We start from the raw sequence: 22,453 nt of genomic DNA, 5'->3' as shown, positions 1-22,453 counted from the left end.
GAGAGAGAGTTTATTTGATGTAAACTCGTCTCGCTTCATGATTGACGTTAATGAAGAGACAGACAAACAGGTCGATAGCCGCAGAGTTACTCAGCGCTTGTAAATGAACCAACAAGTACACAAATAAGTAAGCCATGACGCAGGAAGAATAAGATATCGAAAGAAAGCAAATATTTACGACTTCTTTGTTAGTGTGCTCCAAAGTTTGCAGTGTATTTCGTGTACATAATAACACACACACACACACACACACACACACACACACACACACACACACACACACACACACAGAGAGAGAGAGAGAGTTTGTTGATTGGTGCCGTTAATTAATTGCCAAGGTTCAGTTTGCACAAGTTTCTTTCACATACAAAAGTGCAATGACTGCTACAGTAATTATCACATTGTGCGCTGGTGAATATTATAGTACTCCACTGTAATGACATATTATTATACCTGGCATTAATAACCAATTCCTTCCTTCTTTCCTTCCTTCATTAATTCATTCGTTCATTCTATCCCTTCTTCCTTCCTTCATTTTGTCTTTCCTTCCGTTTTACCCTCCTACTTTTATCTCTTATTTTTTCCTTCCTTCTTTTCTGAATTACATCCTTTCTTCCCTTTTCCCTTTCTTCATTCATTCATTCCTTCCACCGTTCCTTCCCTTTTTTCTTCATTCATTGATTTTCCTCTTCCATCCAGCCAGCCATCCGTCCATCCATATTTCACATTTTTCTTCTTTCCTTCCTCCCTTGCTGCCTTTCTTCACTCCTTCCTTCCTTAATTAATTATTTAATTAGTCAATCATTTGTTTAATCATACCCACCTTCTTCCTCTGCTTTTTACCCGTTTTCCTTCTTTCTTTACTTTCGTCTGAGAAGACACAATAGACGGAGCAGAGAAGTTCGATAGTTGCATATACAATCATACTTGCACAAAATGTTTTCCATTTGCCAAAAAAAAACAAAAAAAACAATCTGACCAACTTCCAACTTTGTTCTTTCCTTCGTTTGTTCCCTCCAAACCTCATGTTTGGTACAGCCCCAAAAACTATCTTTCACTATAAGACCATCTATAAATACATCTTCTCTATTTCCCTAAGACGATTCAGCGAGATAGAAATAGATGTCGGGTCATCGACCAACGACCGGGGACGTTATCGCGGCTCTGTCACCCTTGCTGACAGGAGAGACTTACCTGATTCTTTCTCATTAGCAGAACGACAACAAGGCGCCGGGCGTGGACGTGTGATTTAAGTTCAGTTTACAATGATGGTTGATTTTCCAATCATCACTGAGTGGTCGAAGATCTTAATTAAACCAATGTCTTCACTATTTATGAAATGCCGTCATTTCCTCATTTGAGGCATTTAAAGTCTGCTCGAGTAATCGAGGTAAAATATGCAAAGAAAATATGATCATTAGTGTTTAAAGAGTCACCACTTGATGAGAGAAACTTTGTGTGTGCATAAAATTCACAAAAATCTGTTTAGAGTAAGGCAGAAATTTTAATTACCAGGCTAATAATTTTTTTTTTTAAGATTGTGGTTAACAACGTGCCGCGTCACGGCAGAAGTGGAGGAATAAAAGAAAATTAAAGAGGGATGAGCCTCGCTGACACAAATAAACTTTCTTTGTTAAGGAGACTCGCTAACGACCCAGACCACTAACCGTCACAGAGGCTGGAGGGTATGGGAGGCTGAGGTGGCTAGTCGCCTCATTACTGCTGCTGTTGCTGCTGCTGCTGCTGCTGCTGCTGCTGTTGCTGCTGCTGCTGTTGTACTCCTGCGTGAGAGAAATATAAAGAAAAAATCTAGAAAGCAATCAGCCACGGCGGGCAGCTAATTCTCCCTTGATTTGATTTAGCCTCGGCGCTGGAACCAATTGCCTGATTTCATTCTCTTATTACGTGTATTGTTTTCTTCGTCCTCTTCCTTGATTGTATCGGACGGTGCTGCCGCGCTGCTACTTACCTGCCCCTTCCTGGCCCCTCGTGTGCTGTCAAAAAGCGCCCACACATCAACACCCAAGTCCAAGATCCACAGAATACTCTACTGACCATCCCCTGACCCTACACAACCCAATCCCGCCCTACGTATTCCTGCCTCGCCCTCTCAAGAGTCACAGAACCACACCCCGCCCTGCCTGCCTCCCCCATGCCCGCCACACTGTCCTACCCCCCTCTCTTTGATCCTCTCTCGCCCACCCAAACCCACGCATCCCCACGAACTATCTCTCGCCCAACAAACCCCAGAAGCCAGTAACTCAATTTTATTCCCCTTTTACCCCGCCCCCAACCCCCTAATACCAAACAACTTCTCCCCCAACCCCAATATCCGCTCCCCGCATCCCCGCTACACCTCACCTACCCCGCCTCCACTCAACACTCCACGACCCCTCTCCGTTTAACCTAGCCTCGCCCTAACCCTCAACATCACACAACCCCACTTTTCCTTACCTATCCCACCTCAACCCCACACACTACACAACCCCACTCCGTTTTCCTCGCCCCACCTCGCTCACACAGCCCCGCCCCACCCCGCCCCAGCAAGCCCCGCCCCTGCCGCCCACCTCCCCGGCACAGTCCGAGGCGTGGAGTCGTTGGGAGTCTTATCGCGTATGCTGTAGGCCTTCACCGCGGCTAATTGGAGGTAATGACTTGTGGACCTTTTGGGATTGGGCCTCCCACGTCTCATTTCTCCCTTTCTTTTCTCTTTCTGTGTGTTTCTCTGTGTCTCTGTCTGTCTCTGTCTCTCTTTCTGTTTTTCTCTGTCTCTCTTTCTCTCTGTCTCTGTCTTTATCTGTCTGTCTCTCGCAAACAAACAAATACACACAACGCCCCTTTCTTGCCGCCCCCTCCCAATCCAGACCAATCACCACCACCACCACTAACAACAACAACAACAACAACATAACAAAGAACAACAACAAGAACAACAGCTACCACCATCACCAAACCCAACCCTGCATCCTCCTCCTCCTCCTCCTCCTCCTCCTCCTCCTCCTCCTCCTCCTCCTCCTCCTTCTCCTCCACCTCCTTCTCCTCCTCCTCCTCCTCCTCCTCCTCCTCCTCTTGGGTCCACATGGTTTGATTTGATTATCACACGTGTTGGAGAGACAAGCAATTTTCTCACCACCTCCCGGAACCTCTTATTTTCCTTATCCTCCTCATCTTCCTTCTCCTCCTCCACTTTGATGCCCACACTCACACACTCACATACACACACACACACACACACAAAGGAAGGGCAGGGAAAGCTGTGACTCTTCCACCGCGCAGCTTTCTTTCTGCTCTAATTTGGTCATTTTCTCGCCCGGGTCTTCTTCCTCTCCTCCTTAGCGGCGTCCTCCCCTTCGCGCTATTTCGGGCTTTTTCTTATCTCCGCCGATGCATCCTTCGCTCCCTTATCTCCCTCGGTCAGTCCGCCCTCCTCGCTGTCCTCGCCATCGCGCCCCTCGCTGCCTGCCGTCCTTTCTCGACGTTCCCCTTTCATTAGCACAGCCAATTATGATATTATCCACCACATTTAACACACACACACACACACACACACACACACACACACACACACACACACACACACACACACACACACACACACACACACACACACACACACACACACACACACACACACACATAACCAAGACCTCTCCTCCCCTCTCGCTGGACAAACACAACTTCGCCCTTTCCCTTCCCCTTCGCCAAACACACACACACACACACACACACAAACACACACACACACACACACACACACACACACACACACGCACGCACAAACACACACATGGTAAAAACTGGTCTTATCCTCTCTGATTAAGCGAGGTGTGGCCGGCTTAGGGAAGGTGAGCCTGCAGGTCAGTCACGATCAACTGGACGTGATCCGTGTCAACAATGAGACCCCTCCCGCAGGGCACATTAAGGACTAATATACGCCCCCATGCTTCAGTTTCCCTTCTGATAATATTATAGATAAGGAGACACATACAAGTAGATAAATCAGGTACTGAATTTTAGGATGGTTAGATAGATTTTCAGATAAAGAGATAGAAGGAGAGACAGGTAGACAGATAGACTGATAGATAGATAACAAGGAGAAATTGGAAAAAAAAGTTGTTAGATTTTCTTCCCCACCTCGGCAGATTTCTTTGGCAGGCAGTGATCGAGGAAACTTCTGAACGAGTCACCGCTGTAGCAGCATTGTAAAGACGTGGTCCTCTCAGCGGCGCGTAGGCCTCAAGAAATTATTGGGAAATCTTTTTCACTGCGGCCTAAACTTTTATCTCGTGTCACCACCGATGTGTAATAAAGTGACGTAAGATCGGAGTAGGTTATCACGCTTTCTCGTAGAGGTTCCAGAATCAAAACTGTTTCCATCATTATAGATGCATTATACTTAGTGAATGGCGATGCATCATGCGTATGCATTGGAAAATCATTTATTTTTCCTATAAACTGCCGAAGGATTTTTATCATTTACCTTTTTAAGCTCCACGTGTGTTCGGACTGAACATTACTTTTTAATTCCCATTTCTTCACTTATCAGAATCCTGTGGTCTTTCATTTTTATTTAGATTTTTTTTCATCAACCATAATTTTAATATCTCAGGTTTAAATTCAGTAGTGCTTTTTACTGACACTAGTGTTTACTTAGCCTGGCTAATAGATCAGTCATTCTTAATAAACGTCCATATAATTTTTTCCTTAAAAAATGTCTTTGAATCTCTCAGCCCAATACACATGTCGCCCACAACATTCACCAACAAATCTGCAATTTCTGGAGAGTTTGCTGTTGTACAATCTACTCCAGAAATGCTCACAATTCTCGCGAACCATTTTGATAAGCTTCTTTTGGTGTAAGTTCCTTTACCTCGGCCATCAACGTGAGTGGCTGTTTGAATTACTGGCAAAACACACAAAATAACTGAACTTTATTAACAACGCGATATGAAATAATGAGAAAATGCAGTTTCGAATTTGAAAATTGTAAATTTTAATGTTATTAGACATAAATAGTAAGATGTAACGTCAGATCTGGGTTCCAAAAACTTCATTATTTTGTAGGTTCGTGTTTCTCTTCCCGCTGAAAGGCCAGGCGAGCCTCGGCCTTCCCTGGTGGCGGTCAGCAGCAAGTTAGTCAAGTTTTGGAGGCTCCATCGTGCGTAATGGATAATGAAGGTTTTACAGGAAGTTACTGACAAGGCCGCCTTGTGGAACCGAGACAGTCATGGCCCCGCTGTCTCTGGGGCGGGGCGGAAAGACACAAACCTGACCACCAGTGGCGTCTCGAAACTCTGAAGTTCTAACACGAAAGCATTTTCCTTCTTTTTCATATATTCATACACCGCTGCAGCTCATCAGAAACACAACCATTATGATACAAGATACTTTTTTCGGTTATTACTTCTTGTGTGTAGTGACTGCTTTAAATTTTCTCAGCGTCCCTCTTAACGGCACCGGACAAATAACGACGAGTCTTCGGAATAAAGGCGGACGAATAACAGCTGACTAACGTATGGCCGAAGGAACGGTTTGCCGAGAGTTATCGTTCATTCGGTCACCTGAATATATAGCAAAAGCGTAAATTTAGGAATGAAAACGTAAAATAAGTCAGACATTAAGAATGGAGGCGGAGACAAGAGGTAAGTGGTGCACAGTCTTGGCTCTTTTCCTCCATTTATCTCCATTCCTCCAGTCAGATTTCTCTCCATTCCTCCAGCCTGGTTTTCCCTCCGTTCCTTCCGTTCATTCCTTCCCCCCTTCTCTCTCTCTCTCTCTCTCTCTCTCTCTCTCTCTCTCTCTCTCTCTCTCTCTCTCTCTCTCTCTCTCTCTCTCTCTCTCTCTCTCTCTCTCTCTCTCTCTCTCTCTCTCTCTCTCTCTCTCTCTCTCTCTCTCTCTCTCTCTCTCTCTCTCTCTCTCTCTCTCTCTCTCTCTCTCTCTCTCTCTCTACCGGTCGATTCCCCCCTCCGCCTCCACTGCATGACACACAAACAACATCATCATTAACAACAACAACAACAACAACAACAACAACATAGCCAGGCCGAGGACGCGTGACGGCTACTAACACACCTTCGACCTGATGCTGACAGCCGTTCACTCTTCCCCTCCCGCGTCCCCGCGACTCCCCTTCTTCCCCCTTCCCCATATCTCCCGTCCCAACCCCAACCCTGACATCTTATTTCACGATGTAATAATAATGCGCCTTTATCCCTTTCATACCTTTCCTTCCGCATCCCACGTCTCCCTTTCTTCCATTATTTACTTTCCTTCCTATTACCCCATTATCCGTATGCAACCCCCACCCCAGCTTTCTTGTTTCACGCGACCCATCCCCTTTCCTTCCCTTCTTCCCTTTCCTTCCTCTTCCTCCGTTTCCCCATTATACCTATCCCCATTCTTCCTTTCCAACCCCACCATTGCCATCTTATTTCACGCTATTATTACAATCCCCCATTTCTTCCTTTCCTCTCTTTCTCCCCATCCTCCTTAACTCACAGCGTCGGATTTTCGCCTTCATGCAGTTTCTACCTCTTCTGTGACCTTCCCGTGGCGCCGAGAGCTTCCCTTCGCCTCATGTAACACTCCCCCTTCACCCAGCCACACCTGCCCTACTCTCTACTCTTCATCCATGTCTGCGGCACCCTTCCGTTCCTTTCCTTTCCAGCCCTTCACGCCTCCCCTTCCTCTCCCTATGACGCCTCTTTGCCCTTCCTCGGCCTTGCATCCTCTGTTCAGCCTGCGACACCCTATCCTTCCTCCTCCATTTCCTCGCGTCCTCCCCCGAGCTTGCATCCTCAATTTAGCTTCAATACCCTGCGGTGGGGGAAGGATACGCGGCTTCTAGGTTCACGAGGTCGATTTAGCGTTGCCTGGTCACGCGTCTTTAATACAAAAAATAACCCCGGTTCAAGTTCATCAATCGGAATCATCTCCTGCTGTTTTATTTTGTTTTTACTATTTTAGGAAGATGAAAAACTCTCTTCCTGATTCATTTACTCATTCTTTTTTTTTTTTTCGTTTTCCTACCACCCTGTTTTTTTCTTCTGTGTTGTCATTCTTGTTGTAGGTATTACCGTTCTTGATGTTGTTGTTAATGGTGGTGGTGGTGTTGCATTGTCGGCAGAAACGTCGTCTTCAATACTGCCGAAATCAATGGGATTACTTTTCGTCATTGTCCTGCTCATCATCATCATCATCATCATCATCATCTTTTATTATTTTCTTCTTCTTCTTCTTCTTCTTCTACCTCTTTTCTTCCTCCTTTTTTAATTCTCTGTTACCCACTCTCTCCTCTCCCTCTCCCTTCACCTCTATATGTGCCACAGTTCACCTTGCAGCCGACAGAGGTCGCGCTTCGCCTGCAGGCTCAGTGGAGTGGAAACACAAGCTGCGCCTCACCCTCCATCCTATATCTAGCAATTAACTAATGAAAGGCAATTCCCTGCGCCGGCGTCGCTCCCTGGTGACTGATTCACTTTGAAGCGGCGTCTGTTTTACCCCGCCAACACCTGTACTTTAACTTAGGAGCGGACTGCAGCGTCATCAAATTGCCTCCTGCAACTCGTCACAAACCGTTTACCCCTCATGCAGGAAGGAAACTCGCCCGACTTTATGCAAGTAGTGAAGGGGCGCACGCAGGAGGAAGACGAGGACAGGAACGAAGACGAGGACGAGGACTTGGATATGAACGGGATCGATGAAGACGAGGACGTGGACCTGGACAAAGACGGAAACAACGAGGTGAAGGACCAAGAGAACGAAGGTGATAACGAGAACAAACTGGATCAGGATGAGGACAGGGAAGAAGGGGCACACGCAAGAGGAGAACGAGGACGGAGACCAAGACGAGGACGAGGACGAGGAGAGGAACGGAACGACGAGGACGAGGACGAAGATAGAAATGACGAGAACGAGAATGAAAACGTGAACGAGGACTCTGATGTGAAGTAAGAGAACGAAGATGATAACAATGAGAACAAGGAGGAGGAGGACGAAGACGAGGAAGAGGAGGAAGAGGAAAAGGAGGAGGAGGAGGACAGGAAGAAGGTTACGTTTAGGCCGGGCACGTGTTAGCAATCCCTGCGTGCACCTCCTCGCCTGTCACCGGTAATGGCACCGTTGGGCGGCAGTGTGTGCAAGGGTGATCGGGGGACACGGCGACGCCTAGTGAGGAGTGTTCGAAGTCGCGCCAGACACTACTACAGGGCTACTGACACTGGCTGGAAACAAACGGCGTCGGAATAAAACACGGAGCACGACACCAGAACATTATTGACGACGTGCGCCGCGGTACACGGGTCAACATGCTCCTCCAGAGAATACCGCGTTCTGAGTAGATGAAAATGTGCCGCTTCCGCTGCTTGAATGACACCCTGTTCGGTGTGTTCGTTTGCTGCCCTTGTACATAACAGAAGCTCGGATTCATCAAATATAGTGAACAGCGAACATAAACCACTCCCGGCCTGGCACTGTCGGTCATCGTGCAGGAGCTAGCTTTACTAATTCACATGTATCCCACCCTTGCATTGAATTACTTCTTCAGCTCTTTGTTTAATATATTAAAGTAATGTGTAGTTATTTCATAAGTGTATTGGACACACTTTCGTTATTCAGTGTACAGCTGTTTCTGGTATTCTCACTCTGGAGACCTGCACCGTCTCTGAGTTCCATAGGTCGCAGTACTTATTCTTTACTGAACCGTCCCAAGAGTCAGCATCATTTACAAGGGTATCCCTCGTGGATGAAAGTGGGTGGTCTTTTTTTTTTTTTTTCGTTATCGTTTTGATCGTGACTTTGTCACAAAGGTTGAAAATCAAAGCAACAAATTACTTTGTCTTTCTTCACCATAGGAATACAGCCCAGTGCGTTATTTATTACAAAGAAGATGCAGTTTTCTCTCACATAAATGATCCAGTGCTTTAATAATGATGGCGGCCCTATCGTCATTGTCATCATCATCATCATCAAACGTCATGTCTAATCCACAACAGGCAAAAACCTTTCCCAACGTTTTCCACCTTTGCATTGTCATACCAATCACATGGTCATGATCTTATATAATGTCAATGTATAACTTCACGCAAACGTTTTTCGTCCCTGAGAGACACTGTTTAACGCTGAAGGAGTGTTTGTCTCGCAATGTGCAAAGGATCATCGATTTGTTCCGTTCCACTGCCTCTGATATAAATCTGTCGGGAGTTTTCGAGGCATAACCTACGTAAGGAAAATACAGTATTCATGTATTGAATAATATGTGACGCTCTATTTTGAAAACTCACAGTTTAAAAAATATTCACAGAAAATGTAGTAACCACACACTTCTAGCGCACTCACGCTTATTGATCTTACGCGGCCTTTGTTACTGCATGTTGTTGACGGCCCCGGTGCGCACGGGGGCATTGTGACGCGTGAAGTATAGCCGGAGTGTAGCGAGTGCCGCCACGGTACTACGTAATAGTGAAAACTTTTCCCTGGACTATGTAACGCCCATGTGCATGCATTATCCTTTTGTAGAGTGCAGTATATGTGTATTTTGCCAGCGCGGAACATATAGTTCATGTATGATGTAAAGCTCTAGGGCAAGCTAGCCACGCCGGTCACCTGTGCCTGCTCATGAAACTATAAACTTCAGCAGCATAAACAGGAACAAATGTACATAGAGATTTATAACAGTTTCAATAAATAAAATATAATTCCTAAAATTATGAGGAATAAAATGAAATACACACACACACACACACACACACACACACACACACACACACACACACACACACACACACACACACACACACACACACACACACACACACACACACACACACACACACACACACACACACACACACACACACACACACACACACACACACACACACACACGTCTCCCGTACTATTATGTGTGTGATATGCTGGATGCCTCACAGTTTGTTGTGATAGTACCCGGATGGGCACCGTCCTTCAATAATTTTCTCGGACACTAAATTTGCATTTCCAGTTCATTGATTCATCATTTCGTTTGGTTGCGATATTCATTAAGAAATAAATCCCTTCCGGAGAAAATGCGAATTCTCTCGGTGTGTGTGTGTGTGTGTGTGTGTGTGTGTGTGTGTGTGTGTGTGTGTGTGTGTGTGTGTGTGTGTGTGTGTGTGTGTGTGTGTGTGTAAGGCAAAAATTAAAATACTAAATCACGGAGCCTCTACACAAATCTGTCATTAAGGTGAACCAGCGGCCGACACTGGCCTGGTACCTGTCACGGTGGAGGATACGAACTAATAACACCCCCAAAACCAAGTGATTGCCTACATCAAGAACATCAAGAATCTAAAACCCGGATGATCCTAGCATTGACAGATTCGTGGGAGGATTTAGACGTAAGCATCCTCATAGTGTAATATTTTGACAAGCCATATGTATATTCCTACACGACGCGTTTTTGTCTGGGTGGCTGTGCTGCTGTCACGTGGTAATGAAAAGGACTGGCAACATCAACTCGGTTAACTTTCCTTATGGTAGCTACATGGTATTCCTTGAAAACGGGAGATATTTCAAAATGTCATCTGTTATAATACAATGTTTATAGCAATTTTAGAAGTAGTAGTAGTAGTAGTTGTAGTTGTAGTTGTAGTAGTAGTAGTAGTAGTAGTAGTAGTAGTAGTAGTAGTAATTGTAGTTGTTGTTGTTGTTGTTGTTGTTGTTGTTATTGTTGTTGTTGTTGTTGTTGTTGTTGTAGTAGTAGTAGCAGTAGTAGTAGTAGTAGTAGTAGTAGTAGTAGTAGTAGTAGTAGTAGTAGTGAACTTAATATTAGCTCTACAAGTCATTGTTCATATCGTGTAGGCAGTGATGAAAGCAGCAGCGGCAGCAGGAGTTGTAGCAGCAGCAGGAGCAGCAGCTATGACGTGCCGGGCGGGTGCGTGTGCCCGGCATGTGGCAGCAGTGTTCGTTGCTGGACGGGAAATATGTGGACGATCATACATTCCCGCCGCTGTGGCCGCCACATACACGCTCGCTGCAGGTAGCTCCGGCGGGGAGGGAGTATACTGTCCCGCGTTGGATATTGTGTCTCGCATCGGGTGTGTTATTTTGCTTCGAGTCTCGTCCTGGTGGTGCTGCGCCGTGAGTGATGCTGGAACGCACACGCCTGGCCAACAGCGGCATCACTTAGCCTGCCACGGGTTTCAGAACGGTCGGTTGTTGTTTTCTCTGGAACGGCTGCTGTAAAAACGGGGAATGGCAGATATGTATGTAGCTTTCTCTTACGTCTGCGTTGTGACTTTTGCGTCGTTGCAGTAGACGTGGAAAGCCTTTAACCCATTTATCTTGACCATGAGAATCAAGTGAAGAAAACTAGACGGTTATTTAATTGGCAGACGAACGCAAACCCCATATATTAATTGACTGATTGATTGAATGATTGGTCGGTTGATTGATTTACTTATCAATCTGTTTGTTTCCTCATCGTCTTACACCTAAGGCCCCTTCCTCTCTATGCCACGTACAGGCCACATACCTCTAAATACCTTGACAACATTAAGCATCTAGGACCCGACACACACACACGCACACACACACACACACACACACACACACACACACACACACACACACACACACACACGCCTCCCGTATTATTAAATGGAGTGAATAATTATAATAACATCCGGGAAGACTTAGTCGGCCGGATAGGATCACAGAGCATTGAAATACGAAAGCTTGATCGGCTTAAATATCAAATTAGTTGCGTCTATTAAAGAATAATGAGCTTCTGTTTTCTAATTTTCAACATTTTGGTATCTTAACGTTATGGTGTATTTGACGCTCTTAACGTTAGAGAAATCTTGATATAGTTATGTGTTCAATCTGCGTCTGGGTTTGATGGATGACAGTGTTGTTTTGTTGACGTTCGTAAAATTATGGAAATCAGAGCCCGACTCTCCCTTGGCGACGAGGAGCTGGAAGGCGCCTTTGAGTGATTACGTGGTGAGAGAGAGAGACCAAATGGATAATGCACTTCAACACTATCCTGATAACCTTAAGTGGGACAGCATGCACAGGACACCATATTCCTGAAGCCCCCACACCCTTTACCTAGAATTCAGAGTCAGGACCAAAGCCATTCCATACCCAGTGCTCATGTAAACGCTATTATCAAAATGGAAATGACCGAAGTAATTTATAAAGGCTTTGGTCATGTTCGTCCTTGCGGGGTTAAGATAGTGTCAAGAGAAGAGGCTTAGAAATTATCAAAAAGGGGAAAAATCAGTGAAATGCAGGCACAGATTTTCATAGTGAGCAGATTGTGTTCATATGGATTCAACTGGGCAGGTTAAAGTACGTGGCTCTTTTGATTATAGCGTAACATATTTCCACCATTGTCTTGATACTCGTCAGTAGGAGTTTAAGCTGTCAGAATGTGATAAGCAGGGGGAAGCAAGTACTGTCCATTGTGCGTAGAATATTTTGTTAGAGAAGAATCGTGTGCACAGATATATTACTTGGTCTAGCGTGACATTTGCTTCCACTGGTGTCGTGATACTAGACATAGAAGCGCTGAGGCTGTACAAAGATGAGAAAAGGCAGTGGAATAAGTAAGAACAGATGCTTTACTTTGGGTCTTAGCGTGGCATTTGCTTCCGCTGTTTTCGTGATAGTAGTCATAGGAGGAGATGAAGCTGTAGAATAGTGAGAAAAAGAGTAAAAGGAAATGTTTGTGTCTCTAGCGTGAAGATTGTGTTGTCAAGGATCGGGATGAACGGGCGCAGGTATACGTGACTCGAGGCTGCAGCATAACATTTCTTTCCTCGGTGACCAGCTCGGGGAGGGAAAACTTGTGTCTGTGAACCCCTCTCCCCGACCCGCGTTTGTCATCGTTTTATGGGTCGCTCGACACGCAGTTACGTTCTGGGTTGTTGTTATTGAATCTGAAAAGTCCGGGTTTCCCCTGCGACCTTTCTTTTTGCTGGTGTCGTGACGCTGTTGTGTCTCGTTGGGCAATTGTTTGCGTGCTTCTTTGTTTGTTTTGTGTGTTTTTTTGCTGCTCGTGTGTGTGTGTGTGTGTGTGTGTATGTGTGTGTGTGTGTGTGTGTGTGTGTGTGTGTGTGTGTATGTGTGTGTGCGTGTGTGTGTGTGTGTGTGTGTGTCATTTGCAACATGCACTACACTTTTTGCGAGCTTTATTCATAATTAACTCCTTCTTGTAAGGTTTCACGGTATCTATAAGGACTCCATCATTACCACGCTTAGGAAAAGTCAGGCACCACCAGCTCATCATTGTTTATTGAGGTAACACGAAGAGGGATTAAAACTCGTCGCAGAGAAATGAAAACCGAAAACACTCCTGCTGATTGAAACAATTCATCACATTTTTATATGAAAAGGAATATTAAGTGCCCCTGTCTTTATCTTACCCAGCAATAGCACTGCTGAGAAAATACAAACACTAATTTTTTTTTTTTATATGAAGGTGGAATGTTCAACGATAAAACATTTACCAGACAAAAAAATATATATAAATAAAAGGTAGCACATGTTTTCCATTTGTTCGTAGCAAGTTGCCGGCATTTTTTTCTTTCACGTATGCAACCGTTGATCTGCCTTGCATAAAAAAAGAATATGTTATTTTACGATGACAAAGGCGAACTGGTAAAAAATGTCAAAGTTCTAAAGGTGCGCCAAACAGCTTTCGAGGTCGTGGTGCGGCGAGTCTCTGGTCATATAGTGTCTTCAGAGCTGCTGCGACACATTCATACGCTTAATGATAAAATGAAACATAAGACGGAGCGCTCTATGTTGTATTAGGCTTTATAACGTGTATAATAACGTGTAGATAAATAGACACATAGATAGTTAGTCATTCAATCATTCATTCATTCATTCATTCATTCATAGAAGTTAGAGAGATATTGATATGTGGATAGGCGGATAACTGGACATAGACAGACAAGCAGAAAGGGAAACAGAAAGATAAGTAGAAAATAATATAGCTTGGTAAAGATAGACAAATATAGGTCAGTCAGTGAATTAGTTAGTTTTTCATCCATCATCCATCCAATTTCTGCAACATTCGCGGTCTTCGTTCTAATTTTTATTCTGTGGAACACCATCTCTCTTCCTCTAAACCTCACCTTCTCTTCCTCACCGAAACACAGGTTTCTGAGGCTACTGACAGCAACCTCTACTCTGTTCCCTCCTACTATCTCTATCCTAAATTTCAATCCAAAGCTGGATGTTGCGCCTACGTGCGCAACGACATCACTTGCTCTCGTGCCCACGACCTTGACTCTTCAGAATTTTCTACCATCTGGCTAAGACTTCATTGTCATTCTATTACTAAATACACCTGTGCTGTTTATCTCTCACCTAACTCTACTAACTATGTAAAATTCTTTGACTATTTGAACTCTAAAGTGGAGCACATCTTGACTCACTCTCCCTTCGCTGAAATCTCCATCTTAGGAAATTTCAATGTTCACCACCAGCTTTGGCTTTCATCCTCTTTCACTGACCAGCCTGGTGAACAAGCCTACAACTTTGCTATCCTCAACGACCTAGAGCAGCTGGTTCAGCACCCTACTCGTATTCCCGACCGTCTTGGAGACAGGCCCAATATTCTAGACCTCTTCCTTACCTCTAATCCTTCAGCTTACTCTATCAAACTGTTCCCTCCGTTGGGCTCCTCCGATCATAACCTTATTTCTGTATCCTGTCCTATCGCTCCTGTACATCCTCTGGACCCACCGAAGAGGCGATGCTTCTGGCATTTTGCTTCAGCTCGGTGGGACGACCTGAGGATGTACTTTTCCGAGTTCCCGTGGAATGATTACTGCTTCCAGGAGAGAGACCCCTCTGCGTGCGCCCAGCGCATCACAGAGGTGATTGTCTCTGGAATGGAGGCATACATTCCACGTTCTTTCTCTACTCCTCATGCTAAAAAGCCTTGGTTTAATCATGCTTGTTCTCGTGCTATTAAAGATAGAGAGGCAGCTCACAAAAGGTTCCAGAGCCTTCGAACACCCGCTAACTTTGACCTTTACATTTCACCCCGGAATCGTGCCATATCTATTCTCCGACTTTCCAAAACTTCTTTTATCAATAGAAAATGTCAACATCTTGCTTCTTCTAATTCTTCCCGTGACTTCTGGCATCTAGCCAAAAATATCTCCTCCAATTTCACTTCTTCCTCTCTCCCTCCTCTCCTTAACCCTGACGGCAGCACTGCCGTCTCATCTGTCTCTAAGGCTGAATTATTCGCTCAAACTTTCTGTAAGAACTCCACCGTGGACGATTCTGGGCATATTCCTCCTACTCATCCCCCCTCTGACTCCTTTATGCCTGTTATTAAGATTCTTCCAAATGATGTTTTCTATGCCCTCTCTGGCCTCAACTCTCAGAGGCTTATGGACCTGATGGAGTGCCTCCTATTGTTCTTAAAAACTGTGCTTCCGTGCTGACACCCTGCCTGGTCAAACTCTTTCGTCTCTGCCTATCAACATCTACCTTTCCTTCCTGCTGGAAGTATGCCTTTGTACAGCCTGTGCCCAAGAAGGGTGACCGTTCCAATCCCTCAAACTACCGCCCTATAGCTTTACTTTCCTGTTTATCTAAAGCTTTTGAATCTATCCTTAACCGGAAGATTCAAAAGCACCTTTCCACTTCTGATCTTCTATCTGATCGCCAGTATGGGTTCCGCAAGGGGCGTTCTACTGGTGATCTCCTTGCCTTCCTAACTGACTCGGTCATCCTCTCTTAGCCGTTTGGTGAAACCTTTGCTATTGCGCTGGACATATCAAAAGCTTTTGATAGGGTCTGGCACAAATCTTTGCTTTCCAAACTACCCTCCTACGGTTTCTATCCTTCTCTCTGTACCTTTATCTCCAGTTTCCTTTCTGGCCGTTCTATTTCTGCTGTGGTGGATGGTCACTGTTCTTCCCCTAAACCTATTAACAGTGGTGTCCCACAGGGTTCTGTCCTATCTCCCACTCTCTTTCTGCTGTTCATTGATGATCTTCTTTCCAAAACGAACTGTCCTATCCATTCTTACGCCGGTGACTCCACTCTGCATTACTCAACTTCTTTTAATAGAAGACCCACTCCACAGGAACTTAACGATTCAAGGCTAGAGGCAACAGAACGCTTAGCCTCAGACCTTACTATTATTTCCGATTGGGGCAAGAGGAACCTGGTGTCCTTCAGTGCCTCAAAAACACAGTTTCTCGACCTATCCACTCGACACAATCTTCTAAACAACTATCCCCTAATCTTCGACAACACTCAGCTATCACCTTCTTCAACACTAAACATTCTCGGTCTATCCTTAACTCAAAATCTCAACTGGAAACTTCATATCTCATCTCTTACTAAATCAGGTTCCTCGAGGCTGGGCGTTCTGTACCGTCTCCGCCAGTTCTTCTCCCCCGCACAGTTGCTATCCATTTACAGGAGCCTTGTCCGCCCTCGTATGGAGTATGCATCTCATGTGTGGGGGGGGGGCCCACTCACACAGCTCTCCTTGACAGAGTGGAGTCAAAGGCTCTTCGTCTCATCAACTCTCCTCCTCATACTGATAGTCTTCTACCTCTCAAATTCCGCCGCCATGTTGCCTCTCTTTCTATCTTCTATCGATATTTTCATGCTGACTGCTCTTCTGAACTTGCTAACTGCATGCCTCCCCCCTTCCCGCGGCCCCGCTGCACGCGACTTTCTACTCATACTCATCCCTATACTGTCCAAACCCCTTATGCAAGAGTCAACCAGCATCTTCACTCTTTCATCCCTCACGCTGGTAAACTCTGGAACAATCTTCCTTCATCTGTATTTCCTCCTGCCTACGACTTGAACTCTTTCAAAAGGAGGGTATCAGGACACCTCTCCTCCCGAAATTGACCTCTCTTTTTGGACACTCCTTTGATCTCTATTCAGGAGCAGTGAGTAGCGGGCTATTTTATATATTTTTCTTTACGCCCTTGAACTGTCTCCTTAGCTGTAAAAAAAAAAAAAAAAATCACAGAAGTTAGACAGATACTAATAGATGGATATGTAGATAGATTAACATAGACAGATAGACAGATAGAAAGAGGAATAGTATTCTAGGTACACATAGATAGATAAATATAGGGTGATAGATAGGCATTCAGTCAGTCAGTCAGTCAGTGAATTAGTCAGTCTCATTCATTCACAGAAGTTAGATCGATACTAATAGATGGATATGTACATAGATTAACATAGACAGACAGAAAGAGGAATAGTATAGCTAGGTACACAAAGATAAATAAGTATAGGGTGATAGATAGGCTTTAGAATCACATTGTCTCCGGTCAAGAGTCGCTGCCGGGAAGGTCGCCACACGTGCAAAACTGTTTCTTGTTGATCTTGTGTCGGCGAATGAAATGCAAAACCTTGTTCCCGTCTGTTGTTCGCCGGTGAAACAGAATTACACACACACACACACACACACACACACACACGCACACACACGTACATTGAGTCTATACTATAATGTCGCCTGCCATGATTACTACACCACACGACTGACTTTTTATTTTCATGGATATGTTTTAAAGCCTCAGGTGTCCTTGGAGGTTGACTGCCTCTCATGTTATATTTAAACCGCAAAAGCACAGGTGAGATTGTAGAAATAAAAAGAAAGAAAGATAGAAAGAATAAAAGAAAAGAGAGAGAGAGAGAGAGAGAGAGAGAGAGAGAGAGAATGTGTATGTAGATTGAGTAAATGAAAAAACAACAGAAAACAGAAATACCGAAGGAAAAAGAGAGAGAGAGAGAAAACGAAAAGTAAGTGTGATCGGGAGAAACGTTGAAAAAAATGTCAAAAAAACATCGAGAGGATCGGGCAAAAAACAAAGTTGGAAAAGAATTGTGTTATGCGAGAATGGGAAACAAAAAAAAAAGGATATACGGTGGAGTTAGGAGCGCTTTTTTGTTTTTTTGTCTCGCCTGTGACGTAGATAGATACTTGTATAGATAGTCATTCATCCTTTCATTCATTCACTCATCCATTCATTCATTCATTCATTCATTCAGGAGAGACAGAGATACTGATGCATGGATACGTGGATAAATGGATATGAATAGACAGATGAAAAGAGAAACAGGTAAATAGATAGATTAATTGATTGTTATATGATGAACAAGTTGCTATATTGATAAAAGAAAAATAAATAGTTTGGTAGATAAAGATAGATGAATAGATAGGTTGATAGATATATAGACAAATAGATGGACAGATAGATAGATAGAGCAAGAGAAAATCTGTTTCTCACTATTGCTGTTGTAATATTTCAACAGATATTCTCTTTTACAATTTCAAGGATAATCGTTTTTTCTTTCTTTTCTCTTACTGATATCAGTCATTTTTCCTGGTAAAAGGGTTAATGATAAAACCAAACTTAGAGATTAGACTTTTGCATTCTTATGAAAAATGAGTGACTAGATCCGGAAAAGTATAGACGTAACAAATATCAGGAAGCAAGACGAGGAATAAAGAAAGGAAAGGTAAAGTAAATATTAACAGGTGAATTAGAATTGGGATGAGGGAAATTTTGTAGGTAGTAAGAGGTTGAAAATATGAAAAAGGAGAAAAAGAAGGAGTGAATAGAAAAGGAAAGGAAAAATTAATACTAACACCTGATACAAATATACGTGAATTAGGATTGGGATGAAATAAAGTCTGTGAATAGTAAAAGGTTGGTAATGTGAAAAGGAGAAAAAAAGGAGTGAATAGAAAAAGGGAAGGAAAAATTAATACTAACACGCGATACGATTATACGTGAATTAGGATTGGCATGAGGGAAAGTTTGTGAATAGTGAAAGGTTGATAATATTAAAAAGGCGACAAACTGATTACCTGCCCTCCTTTTTTTATAATAATTCATAGATAGCATTTCCTTATCAGCATCGACAAAAATTAAAGTAAGATTGAACCGCAAGAGCAAAGTTGATATTAAAAATCTTCTCAGACTAAAAGAGAAAGAGAGAGAAAGAAAGAAAGGTTGAATAAATGAATGAATGAAAGAGAAAGAAAGAAAGAAAGAAAGACAAAAACACATAAATTAGACAGAGGAGGAAAAGTTTGTTCGTACTGAAATTGTCAATAATAAAAAAATAGCAACACTCCATCTTGTAACATTATCGAAATAGCGCATCAATATCGACAAAAAAATAAAATAAATAAATAAATAAATAAAATAGCAATAAATACACGCGAATACGAGAAAGAATATAAACGAAGTGAATGAAGTTTATGCCTACCGAGGGAGTAAAAAAATGAAAAAAATAAAATATAAAATGAATATGTTGCATCCATAACATAAAACAAAACATATAAAAAAAAAACCACCCTCGCTCGAATAACTTAAAATTATACGTGTCTTCTTAGGCATTCAAACTATCGAAGCACTGTGTAATGAACTAATGATGCATGTTGAAAAAAAAATCCCAGCCTGTTGCAAAATACGTCGCAGGCAGTATTTCATATTAATTGCTGGCATAAAAGAGACTTCGGGCGAATGTGCAGACGAGCGTGAGAAGAGAAGAGGAGAGGAGAGAAGAGAAGAGAAGGAAAGAGGCAGACAGACGTAATAGCAATTTCCTCCACGTTACTCTCCCTTTCTCTCGCTCTCTCTCGTTCTTCCTCCTTTCCCTGCATTTCTTCTTTTTATTTTCATTCCTCTCCCTTGCCGTTCCTCGTCCTCCTCCCTTTCCCTTTCAAGCTTGTAATTGCCTACCTTTCCCGTGTTTCCCTCGAGTTTTTTTACATATGGTTTCGTCTTCAGCATTGCTTTGCCTTTTACGCTTTCTCTCTTTTTCTCTCTCTCTCTCTCTCTCTCTCTCTCTCTCTCTCTCTCTCTCTCTCTCTCTCTCTCTCTCTCTCTCTCTCTCTCTCTCTCTCTCTCTCTCTCTCTCTCTCTCTCTCTCTCTCTCTCTCGTTTTTTTTGTTCTTAAACAGTTACTTTCATCTTTCCCTCCCTCTTTTCCCCTTCTCAATCTACTACCAACTAAACGTATTCATTCCCCTGATTCAATAACTCATTACCTCACCTTAATCCCCCTCTTTCCCTCCTTCCTTTCCCTCATTTCTTCCCTCCTTCCCTCCCTCCTTCCCTCCCTTTCCTCCCTCCAAGCACCTCCCAGCTGTGTACATGATTCACACTTCCATCCTCGCTGTTGACTAAGTTCCCCCAAAACTCCGCTGCAAAAGAGTAAACAGAAAGTGTGTGAGGGAGGGAGCGAGGGAGGGAGAGGAGTGGGGAAGGAGGGATGCTGGGAAAGGGAGAGAGATGGGAGGGAGGAGGATGCTGGATGGGGAGGGGGTAAGAGAGGAAACGAGATAACGTACATGCATATAGAGAGGTGTGTGTGGAGAGAGAGAGAGAGAGAGAGAGAGAGAGAGAGAGAGAGAGAGAGAGAGAGAGAGTGATGCAGAAAACGGAAGGAAGAAAGAGGGTGGAAGAGAGAGTGTGCTTACAGGAAATAGAATGTCGCAGTGAGAACGGGAAGGGAAGAATGTTTTTATACAATATCTGTTAACTAGAAATACACACAACCCAATACAGGATGAAGGGATTAATGCTAACGTGTACTGTTTCGTATTGCGTGAACTGGGGAGAGAAAATAAAGAAGATCGAGGGAGATATATAAGTTTAAACAAATGAGAGACGGTCTTAAAAAGTTCTTGTCATGTTAGTCTGGAAAAGGAAAGGAACAGACAGACACAAACCGGTCCTGATGTCACTGTTGCTTCTGACCTATTGCCTATGAATGTATGTATGTATGTATGTATGCGTGTATGGATGTATGGGTGGGTGCATATGCAAGCGCATGTGTTTTCTTTGTATGTGTATTCGCCTGGTTATTCCACTTATGCAAAAACAGTCACTCAGGAAATACACACACACACACACACACACACACACACACACACACACACACACACACAAACAGACACACTCTCACACACTCTCACACACACACACACACACACACACACACACACATACACACCCATGATTCTTCTTTAAAATTCTCTTTTTCTATTTCTTCACAACTTGCTGAAGGCCCAAGATTCCTTATATGCCATTAGGACTCAGAGAGGAATTTCTTAAGGTTAGTTTCCCCTTAACCTTTTTCGCATCCTTTCCCTTTCAGTGTTCAGTCGCCGCATCAGACACGTATTAAATTTCGATGATTTATTCAAAACACATACACAAACCCACACACACCCGGGTGAATGGTTATCCTTCCCCCTCTTCTTTTTCCCCTGTCCTCATTTTATCCTTACTCCCTTTCCACATATCTCATTTTTCCCCTCTTCCATCTACGTAACCTAACGATTCCTTGTCCTTCCCTTCTCCAAAACCGCAGAGTCATGCCTCGTGCGTTTTCTTACTCTTCCACTTCATGTCTCTAACTGTTGTCTACCTTCTCTCTTCACTTTGTCGCCATACCTTCTACTTTACCTCCACCTTTAGTTTACCCTTTCCTTTCCTCGCACCTCCTCCTCATCCTTCCTTTCCTTTCTCCTTGACCCTACCGGCACCCACCCTTGCCTTCCTTCCTCCTTACCTCCCACCTCCATCCCTCTTTGCCTTCCTCCTCTGACCTCCCCTCTCTTTTTCCTCCATTCTTTCCTTCCTCCTATCTTTTCTCTCCCTTTCCCCGACCCCAATTCCTTCCTCCTCCCGACTTTTATCTAAACGCCCCCATCGTTTCCCTCCTCTCGCTTTTCCTTCCAACACACTATTTCTTTTTCTTCACTATCACTTCTTCCCTACCTCTTCCCTCTTTCTCCTCCCGCCTTCCTGCAGCTTCTCCCCGCCACCAACACGGCCCTTCCACTTCAGATCAATGGGTGATCACGCCACGGGCTTAAGGGCTTGGAAGCGAACCCACACGGGAGGCAGGAAAGGGGAGACAGGAGGATACTGAAGAAGAGAGAGAGAGAGAGAGAGAGTGGAGGGTGGTGGAGTGGGTGGGAAAGGAAGGAAAGTGGAGCATGATAAATTTGATTTCCGAGAAAAACGAGCAAAAGAGCAAAGAAGAGCATCTTTACTTTAAAGGTGAAAGAATTAAAGTTTATTTGTCCCGTTTCAAGTATTGCGTGTTTGTACATGTTAGTGGTCGTCTTAGTCGTCCTATTATCCCTTCTTCTCCTCCTACTCTGCCCGCCCCCTCCCCCCTTCATACCTCCACCCTGATCACCCCTCCCCTTCCTCCCCGCCTTCACCTTCTTTGCATGCAGGCGCTGTTCCCCTCATCAGTATACAGTGCGGAAACATAATATTGCAGCTTCTTATCCGCCTCATGTTTGCCCGCCGCCTTCGTCGCGTTCGTTACGTCTTACTGTTCCGTTTCGTCTCAGAACTTCAGAGGTCACGATGAAAACTAAGCGTATTACACCGGCGTATCTCACGAGTTTTGTTTTCTTTGCCGCGTGCTC

The 22,453-nt window shown here is 44.0% G+C and overlaps 1 protein-coding gene across 1 annotated transcript in view; it reads left to right on the top strand.

Moving 5' to 3' along the window:
* Positions 1-7,587: 7,587 nt before the first annotated feature.
* LOC126992477 (acidic leucine-rich nuclear phosphoprotein 32 family member B-like) overlaps positions 7,588-22,453 on the top strand; it is a 78,237-nt gene continuing 63,371 nt past the window's right edge. Inside the window, exon 1 of the mRNA XM_050851227.1 lies at positions 7,588-7,765. Within this exon, the coding sequence (XP_050707184.1) occupies positions 7,588-7,765 (178 nt within the window). The remainder of the gene's footprint in view (positions 7,766-22,453) is intronic.

This window comes from Eriocheir sinensis, unplaced genomic scaffold (assembly GCF_024679095.1).
Source record: "Eriocheir sinensis breed Jianghai 21 unplaced genomic scaffold, ASM2467909v1 Scaffold471, whole genome shotgun sequence".
Classification (NCBI taxonomy): Eukaryota; Metazoa; Arthropoda; class Malacostraca; order Decapoda; family Varunidae; genus Eriocheir; species Eriocheir sinensis.
Note: the sequence above shows the minus strand (reverse complement) of the source record. Positions and strands in the feature narration are given on the sequence as shown.